Raw genomic sequence first — 10,000 nt, 5'->3', positions numbered from 1 at the left:
ACCCCCCCCGCCCCCCCTCTCCCCCTTAGCCCCCTCCCTACTGCCCTCCCTGCCTCCCTCTCTAAAGAGAAGAAATGTAATTGCAATAAACGCTGGCGATCGGGAAGATCGTTTTATTCCGTGCCAGCACGTGGAGTTGGAGGCTATCTGGCGGGCAGCAGAGGCCTGCATCGTCGTCCCCTGTGGTCAGCAGACTAGTGTGTGTGTGTGTTTGTGTGTGTGTGTGTGTGTGTGCGTGTGTGTTTGGTACACTGTGTTGGAGCTCTCTGTGAGTCAAGCTCTCAAACGCAGGCCTAATTACCCAGCTGCCTTTGCTGGACCTCTGCCCACATCTCCTCAGCACCTCCATTTTTCACCAAACTTCCTCCAGCCTTCTCTCCAGACCCCCCCCCCCCCCCAATACACACCCCCCCCCACCCCTCCTTCTGTCACCGTGACGACGGGCACCATTTTTCATCGCCCAAATTATTTAGCAGAATGATAATTGTTCTAGGCTTTTATGGTGTAGAAAAACATACAAACCAGCTCTGCCTCCAACCATGGACAAGAATGCGCTTGGAAAACATCCGTGAACGAGACTGCAGCTAATAATGTATAACTGCCTGAAGCATTTATGGGTGTGTGTGTGTGTGTGTGTGTGTGTGTGTATGGCAGAACACAACAAGTTATGCTGTGATGAGTATTGGCCAGTGTGTGTGTGTGTGTGTGTGTGTGTGTGTGTGTGTGTGTATGAAAACAAATGATGTCCTTTCAGCACAGAGCCACAGTTCCCACACTACTCAGGCCTCTATTTCCGAATGTGTACACACTGTCTGCTCTGACAACATGCACACACACACACACACACACACTGAAATGATACCACATACAGCATACTATACTAGTAACAGAAACAAATTCCACTGAAAGTATGTTTGAGTGTGTGTGTGTGTGTGTGTGTGTGTGTGAGAGTGTGTGTGAGTGTGTGTGTGTGTGTGTGTGCGCGCGCATGTTTTTGTGTGTGTATGTATGCATGTGTTTGTTTCTTTTTGTGTGTGTATACGTGTGTGTGTGTGTGTGTGTGTGTGTGTGTGTGTGTGTATGTGTGTTTATGTGTGCGTGTGTGTGTGTTTTTGTGTGTGTGTATGCATGTGTGTGTGTCTTTTAGTGTGTGTATGTGTGTGTGTGTGTGTGTGGCGTATGTCCGTGTGTGTCTTATAGCATGTGTGTTTCACCTGTACGGCTGCTCTCCTGTATGTGTCCTTAGATGGCGGGTCAGATTTGCTGATCGTGGAAATATTTTCCCACAGTATCTGTAAAATATGGCAAAACTTTCCTTTAATAATCGTTTCCCATTTCACAAAAACCAATAACTCAAAATCCCCGCTGTCACAAACAAGTTTATTTTGAGTGATTAATTTACCCAAATCATATAAACACAGACATCTCTGCCACTGAGGCGAGACGAGACAATCGTCATGGTTACTGTCAAGTCCAACACCAGAGCTTGTCAAAGTGATCTGGGGAGTGAGATAGTGGTTGCTGTTGTTGTTGTTGTTGTTGTTGTTGTCGTTGTCACGGTTACCTGCAGGTGTAGCGCTCCTTTCCTTTGCGTAGCAGTGATTCGGGCAGAGTGGAGGGCGGAGCTCTGAAGTCAAACATGGAAGGGACTGAACGCATGAGGTCACCAGCGTCTGGTTTCAACGAACCAAACACCTCCAGCTTCTCCGCCATGTTCTCGATGGCAGACATCTGAGAGAGAGAGAGAGAGAGAGAGAGAGAGAGAGAGAGAGTATTAGATGTATATGTAAGTTACTAAATGGTATTTGTTGCATGTACATTTGTAATTATCACTATGGTAATACCTATACATTGGTACATGACGAAGTGGTGACAGCATGGTACTGTGTGTGTGTGTGTGTAAGTATGTATATGGTATAGTTATAGATATACATGCATAGATATGTGGTATAGATGCAATGCATACATAAGCACGAGTAGTAGAGGTTTATTCAACTTTTAATAGAGCATAGACCCAGAATTTAATGTGGGCTCCTCTCTCAAAATATCCATTGGAATGTTCTCAGCTACTTAACTACAGTGGCCACATTCTCCATTTCATTTGCATAAAGTATAATACACATGCATGTTCACACAGACACACACACACGCACACACAAGCACACACACGCACACACAAACGCACAAACTCATCTGCAGATGTATGGGAAACGTGTGTAGAGTGCTGTCCATTTGCTAATGAATGCTAACATTTGCTTACATCAAATATGGTTAAATTCTCTAAGGAGAGGAGAGATGCATTTACTTGTCAGCTGGTGTGTGTGTGTGAGCAGCATGAGACTAGAGAGAGAGAGGGAGTGTGTGTGTGTGTGTGTGTGTGCACATGTGTGTGCGTGTGTGCACGTGTGTGTGTGTGTGTGTGTGTGTGTGTGGCACTGAGAGGAGCTGGAGTGATTCATGTCCACTGTTGGGTTGTAAAGCATTCGGTGTACAATGTGAACAGACAGCACATTCGTCAATATGAAAGATGTTGACATTACTGATCAAGACCCAGACACGGATAATAATGATATTGTGGTGGGGCAGGGTGGGGGGGAGAACAGGCGTGTGGGTGTGTGTTAGGTGGATGGGGGGGGGGTGCATGTACGACGGGGTGGTGTGGGGGGGTGGTGTGGGAGGGTGGGTGGGGGTCCTCCCTGAAGACCAGCAGATCTGTCAGCCGTTCCACCCAATCCAAGACCCTTTTCATATTGGCTCGCAAATTTGCATGATTTTGCGTGTATCGAATTTTCTCTCGGCGTTCTTTTTTTTTTCTCTTATTTCAATATGGTTACAAATCAATCCTGACTCAAGAGAGAAAGACATACAAATGCAAAAAGGCGCACACGCACACACACGCGCACGCACGCGCACACACACACACACACGTACGCAAACGCTCACACCCCAACATCTGTGGCTGTCTACGAGTGTTTAACATTCCACCACATCTTCGCATAGGCTGAAAAAAAAAAAAAAAAGAATTCCATTTCTACGCATGAAAAGAGATACGAGGTAAAAAAAAAAAGATGAAGAGAGGCAGAAACGGAGACAGAGATTTCAAAAGCAGAAAGAAAGATGGAAAGAGGTGAAAAAGAAAAAAAAAAAAACAGAAAGAAAGGAAAATCATAGGTGAAGAGAGGAGAATGAGAGATGGACAGAGGGATGGAGAGGGGGAATCTGATGGATAGGGGAAGACCGCGGGGGTTGGGAAGTGTTTTGATTCGGATTGACAAGCGGGGTGTTAAGTTCCCGGGTCGGAGCGCCGACGTTCCAACTCTGGGAGGATGTGGCGTGTCAGATCCGTTTGATTAGGGATGGGCTGATTCCTCCTCGTAATGTAAAGGAGGAAGAATGGGAGAGAGAGAGAGAGAGAGAGAGAAACAGAGAGAGAGAGAGAGAGAGAGAGAGAGAGAGAGAGAGAGAGAAAGGGAATGTGTGTGAAAGAGAGAGAGAGAAAAGTGTAGGCACAGTGAAGAATATGCCAGCCTGGTACATGTCCATGTCCAGTAGATACTGGCTGCTTGATGGTGCTTGGCTAATGCTAGTTCACTTCCCTCACACACTGAGACCTCACAACTGCACCACACACTGCCAACACTAAAACTAAAACCAGTCAGCCTGACAACACACACACACACGCGCGCGCACACATACACACACACACACACACGCACACACAAAGTAAACCACTTTATAACATGCAACATATGCAATACAACTTTACAATACAAGAGTTGGAAAACTTTCTAAATTGCTATACCCCCTCTCTCATTGTCCTCTCTCTCTCTCTCTGTCCCTCTCTCTCTTTCTTTCTCTCTCTCTCTCTCTCTCTCTTTCTCTTTCTCTCTGGGGGTAAAGGGATGGTGCTTGTTGCTCTAGTGTCTCAGCGGAGGCAGCTGTTGATTAGTTGGCCTCAGATGTCGGAGCAGCTGAGAGGGGCTTCATTAGTCAGATGCATACTCAATTGTTGATCTTATCAGGAAGCAGATGTTTGGGGGAGGAAACCCCACCATCCTCTCGCCCCTTAGCCAGCGTCTGGGGTCCCACAGAGACTATTACCCCCTCACTGAGGCACAACGGTGCCCCTCTCTGCTACCCCCTATACACACACACACACACACACACACACATCTCCCAGTGCTGACTCCTGAAGTAATCACATACTCATACACACAGAATTCTTATCAGACGCAGCCATCAGAACTAACAACTGTTCACCGGCTCACCCCCCCCCCCCCCCCCCCCCATACACACACACAAAAACACACACATTCTCTCTGTCTCTCGCTCTCTCTCTCTCACACACACACACACAAAAACACAGACACACACATAGAGGTCATGTATTCATGAGGGGAAATGGAGGGGAGAAATGAAAAGTTAAAGACTTTAGTTTCATGCCAAGAAAACCTGCATGTTTAAATGATTATGTTGTTGAAAGTGAGTTTAGAGACAAAGCTTCATGCATTGGCATAATTCAAATAAAATACAGAAAAAGCCATGTATTTACACAGTGATGTTTTTTTTTTTTTTTGCGCTGTCAGAAACGATCACGGACCAAAAAAACTGGCCAGTGATCATTTCAGTTTCAAATGTGGCAATCTGATTGGTCAGTCTTATATTATATTGTTTGGGTGATGGTTAGCGTGAAGGGCCCATGCACGGAGATGATGCGTGAGAGCCCAAAAGCGTACAAGGATCCTCAGGGATTCTGTTTGTGTGTGTGTGTGTGTGTGTGTGTGTGTGTGAGAGAGAGAGAGAGAGAGAGAGAGAGAGAGAGATGTGCACACATCATGTTAAGCATGTGTTTAGCATTACATGAAAGCACAGTGAAGGTTGACTTTCACAAGAACTTACCCAGGTTCTCTGATCATGCATGCGAAACTGAGGGCAGGACAGAGGGGAAAAGAGCAAATCAATATGAAGAACCTCATAAATAAACAGTTTCTGGCTGGCTGATGAGAGGATGATGTCAACATGCCAAGTAAGTAAATGACTGAATGGGACTCTCTGGATTTCCATGAAAAAACAACTATTCCCATCATGCATTTCGACTTACATGTTGACCCTTTACTAAAAACATCTGATCTGTAGCTAGTGCTACCATATTAAAACTACAAATCCCACCGTGCATCTGCATTGCCAGTAGTGCTGCAGGTGCTGATTTGTGTGTTCAGTGAGCGTATCATAATAAAGTGGATACTGATAGGACACCTCGTTAGACTCTGTACAGCACATGTGGAAATTATCTATTGCAGAGACAGGGCATAAATCAACCCCAAGAAACAGCCAGTAAAATACAGGCCTGAAATAGCCAATAAAAAGTGGACTGGGGCGGAGAGAGAGAGACAGTGAGAGAGAGAGACAGGGAGAGAGAGAGACAGGGAGAGAGAGAGAGAGAGAGAGAGAGAGAAAAGGAGAGAGAGAAAGAGAGAATGCAGACTCCCGTTTTGTATGCAACAAAAGGAATTTTAAACACATACACCCTTATGTGTGTAAGCACACACAGACAGACACACACACTCTCTCCCTCTCTCCCTCTCTCTCTCTCTCTCTAACAACAGTAAGTATGTAGTATGTATGGATACCACAGTGGACAGCAGACATACATTCTTTCCAGATGCAAAAATGTGCAGGGACAGCACACACACACACACACACACACACACACACACACACACACAGAGCAGTCTAGACACAGGGGCAGAATCTGGTCCTCTTAACAGCGTATCAGTTTTTTAATACCCTAATGAGACACAGACACAGAGGGACGTGTTGTTCTATGCCCTTTAGATCTCTCCCATCTGTGTCTGATCGCTCAACACACACCAAAAAGGCCCCAGTCAGGCAGCCAGAGAACTGGTGCTGACATGTGACTACAGCTCAAACACAGCACAGGCAGAAATGTCGCCAGAACTCATGAAGGAACACATGAGACACCCTGTAAAAGCTGAGCTCAACATTATCTCACTGTGGCACGCTTTCAGCCGCGAGTCCGGAACGGGAGAGACGTCCCCGCGGCCGGAATAGTAGTCGGGGAGGCGCGGAGATCGGATCCAAACGGACGAGTGACATTTAGCTGCGACTCTTTTTGTTTTTTTTTTTTGGTTAAGTGAAGATTGAGACTTAGTCTCAATTTGTTAGGGGGGGGGGGGGGGGTGTCTAGAAGATTCTAGTGAGATTATTGTCAGATTAGTCAAAACTCTTTTTTTTTTTTTTTTTTAAAATTTGGTGCCAATTGAGAAAAAAAAATCTAGTTAACTGTTAAAAGACGGCAAAATAAATTTGTCAGAATTTCATTACCTAGATCGACGTTTAAACGATAAGTGATTGTTGGATTTACCACTATGAATACACGCTGTGGCAAAATGAACATTATGGATTGCAATGTCGACTAGGATGAGAAGAAAAAAAAAAGTGTGGTTTGAGCTGCATTAAAAAACGTCGGGACAACGTTGTGGCGACCTTACCTGTGGATGGAAGAGGAATCCTGGAGCCGGTCGCATGTATTTGTCTTTGAGAGCCTCAAACGGATCGTTCATCTTCCTTTTCTCAACCCTGCTAATATTTCACATCTATCAGTCCTAACACAATACATACAAGGCACATACACATGACCGCAACCAGAATTAACCCTAATGACTCTCTTCTTCTCTCTTGCACGTGTGTGCACTGAGATAAATGTCACGTCATCAAAATAAAATGTGTTGGTGTCACTGGTTGGATGGATTTGTACATAACTTTACCACAGTACGTTATGGTTAAATTTCCTGAGGGCTCAGTATTCTCTGACTATTAATTAGAATGAGTCTATAAAAGAGGACAGGGTTTATAGTTGGTGACTGACAGTACCTGTAAATAGGATCCATGAAGAAGGGGCTGGGCCTTGGGTGCTGGAGGGAGGGGTCTGCTTTGGGAGGCTCCGCCTCCGGAATGTCTTCTCCAAACACGTGGTTCTTTCTTGACTCCTCGCCTCTGGTGCTCCTGTTTCGGTTTCGCCCGCCCATGCTCAGGTCCAACGGCTGGTCCTGATTGGTCGACGTAAGCGAGGCTTCGGGTTTGGATTGGGCAAAGGCCGGGGCTGCGTGTTCTTCCTTGCGTTTGGTGGTCAGATCGAACGGCGACTCCGCGGTCTGACCTTGAGCCCTCTTTGACTCTGCTGAGAGGTTGTCTTGGTCTCTTTTGTGGGCCGCCGGTCTGAGGGGCTCTCTTTCGGGAAAAGGATAAACCGGTGGAGAGAAGGCTGGAAAGAAGGAGAGTGGAAACATGGAAGGGTAAGGCAAGGCCCCCACTTTCTTATCCTGGAGCCCTGCCAAGCCTGTGGAGCCAAAGTACTTCTCGGCAATGGAGGCGATGGCCTTGATGGAGTCGTTAACGGCCCCGGAGACAGCAGTGTGTTCGTCCAGAGGTGGAGGGAAGAGACCCGGGCCAGGGAACTCCTTCAGTCCACTGGTGCTGCTGCTGACAACGGTGGGGCTCTGGGCGGAGTTGGATCCGCTGGACTTCCTCTTGGGCCCTTTCCCGTTTTCCCGAGCCCGTTCCCGATCGCTCTCCAGGTCGCTGTCCAGCTCGGATCCCGACGTGCTCTCCAACTCGCTCCCGCTCGGCGTGCTGACGTCATCGAGGTCGCTGCTTTCCGACTGGTCGCTCAGCTTAACCCCGTGCCTTTGTTTGGAGGAGCCCTCCCTCTGTTGGGTTGCTCCCTCTCCCTCCCTAATTGGTGACTCTTTCCGGAAGGTTTTCAGGAGGTCGTGTGGACCCTGAGTTCCTGGAACCGGAGACAGCAATGGGCTTTTCCTAGGCTCTGAAACAGGGGGACCCTTCACGGGAGATGTGGCCGGAATGAGAGGCGGTCTGTGGTACAGTCCGGACGGGAAAAGCCCGGGGAAGCTGAAGGAAAATGCCGGAGCGGCGGGGAAGGTCAGTCCGCCGTGGTGCCGGTTGGCTCCGAAATAGTCCGCCAGTCCGGCACTGCCATGTCCCATTCCTGCCAGAGTGGACTTGTCCAAGGCGGGGGCACCCGGCAAACCCATGCTCTGGGCAAAGAGCCCCCCTGCGGCGGCGAAATGGTTCTTCCCTTCACAAAAACGGCGATGCTTGTTGAGGGAAGAGGTGGTGCTGAACATCTGACCGCAGTCCTTACATTTGATTTGCGTGCGGCAGTCAGCGTGCATGCGCTTGTGTCTGCACAGGTTGGAGAACTGCGTGTAGGATTTGTGGCAAACCTCACCTGGAGTGTGTGGAAAGGGAAACACACACGCGCAAAACGTGGTTAAAAATGTTAAATCTAATTACGCCGTTCTCAGGTACACACACTCACACACACACACATATACAGACACATAAATAAATACATGCTCCCATGCATGCAAACACACACACACACAGTTGGACATTCATACCGTTTCAAACAGACAGACTCGCATACACACACAAAGACAATTGTACATTCACACTGTCATAAATACACACACACACTCACACACACACACACACACACAGACATATCGTCTGCTCTCCTGGTCATACACACAAAGTCACAGAGACAGCACAATGGCTCTATTTTAGTCGTGAGAAGGAAACAGAGTTGAATGAATCCTATCCTGAAGGTCCGTTCCCATGGACCTGTCCCACGTCCTCTCTGTCACACACTCACACACACACACACGTACAAAGTCACCATCATATAACAATGAGAGAGGCCTCATCAAACACTTCATTGGCGATTAATGTCACTCTATGTGTCCCTGTCAGGATCTCTTCCATAACACTCTCTCTGTGTTCTTAAGACTGTATACACAACCTGTTTTAACACACGCAATGATTCACATTTAGTACGATAAAACCCCCGTCTGGATTACAAATTTAACACCTCACGCGTGAATTTAAGCCTTTGACGAATTACTTTAGAACACAATGATCATGAATCGCATAACAAATCTGGAAGTTTCCAAATTCGTCAGACTAAAATAGTCGAAAATGTTAAAAGGTCAGTCAGACGTCTGATGGTTAATCCATGTTAAGGACAAAAGCTGTACAACGTGTAGTGTGAGAGGGGATGTAGTGTATGTTCTAGTCTCAACAATATTTATCAATACACACCCCGCTCACCCCTGATCAAAAGACACAACATGTAAATATTAGTCTGCTCTGACCGTGTCTTTGCTTCACTTCCCTCGTGGCCATACGTTTCTCATTCTCTCCCTCCCTCTCTCTCTCTCTCTCTTTCTCTCTCTCTATCTCTCTCTCTGTCTCTCTGACTTACACACAGGTGTGAAGTCTGGGCTGTTTATGCGTATGTGTGTGTGCGTGTGTGAGTGTGTGTGTGTGTGTGTGTGTGTGTGTGTGAGGGGAGGAGAAGTGCGGCTCACTCGAGTTTTGTCAGTTCTTCGTAAACTGTAACTAAATATTATAAACACATTCCTGAGTGCTGTGCATCAAGTACTTCAATGAATTATCAGGGGATCTGCTGGCTATGTGTTTGTGTGCATAGAGATACAGAGGAGGAGAGAGAGAGAGACAGAGAGAGAGAGAGAGAGAGAGAGAGAGACAGACATGGTGTGTTTATGTGTTTGAGTGACAGACAGTGAAAAACTGAGAAAGAAAGAGAGATAAAGGCAAACAGGGAGAGAGAGAGAGTCTGTGCATCTGTCAGTTTGACTACTTTGGTTATCTCAGTGTCGTGAGGTATATATTGACGCATGATATACAGCAATCAAAGACACACAGACACACACACACACACACACATACACACACACTGACAGCTAAGGTTCTTCTGTCTGGCATGTGGTCATTAGTTGTTGTTAGTTCGGTCTGTGTTGTACTGTTTGCTGCAGATAGAGTTGTGTTTAGAACGAAGAGAGGGCAACATGTGGAGATTATTACTCAGGAATGGGGTCTGTTAGACAGCTACGGTGTGTGTGTGTGTGTGTGTGTGTGTTGGTCAGGGGCAACA

At 46.9% G+C, this 10,000-nt stretch overlaps 1 protein-coding gene across 1 annotated transcript in view; it reads right to left on the bottom strand.

Moving 5' to 3' along the window:
* Positions 1-10,000, bottom strand: part of mecom (MDS1 and EVI1 complex locus) — a 27,298-nt gene that overhangs the window by 6,234 nt on the left and 11,064 nt on the right. The window contains exons 7-11 of the mRNA XM_030776631.1: positions 6,895-8,272; positions 6,513-6,600; positions 4,900-4,926; positions 1,565-1,731; positions 1,215-1,292 (exon numbers count right to left, since the gene is read on the bottom strand). Coding sequence (XP_030632491.1) covers positions 1,215-1,292; positions 1,565-1,731; positions 4,900-4,926; positions 6,513-6,600; positions 6,895-8,272 — 1,738 coding nt within the window. The remainder of the gene's footprint in view (positions 1-1,214; positions 1,293-1,564; positions 1,732-4,899; positions 4,927-6,512; positions 6,601-6,894; positions 8,273-10,000) is intronic.

This window comes from Chanos chanos, chromosome 6, assembly GCF_902362185.1.
Source record: "Chanos chanos chromosome 6, fChaCha1.1, whole genome shotgun sequence".
Taxonomy (NCBI): domain Eukaryota; kingdom Metazoa; phylum Chordata; class Actinopteri; order Gonorynchiformes; family Chanidae; genus Chanos; species Chanos chanos.
Note: the sequence above shows the minus strand (reverse complement) of the source record. Positions and strands in the feature narration are given on the sequence as shown.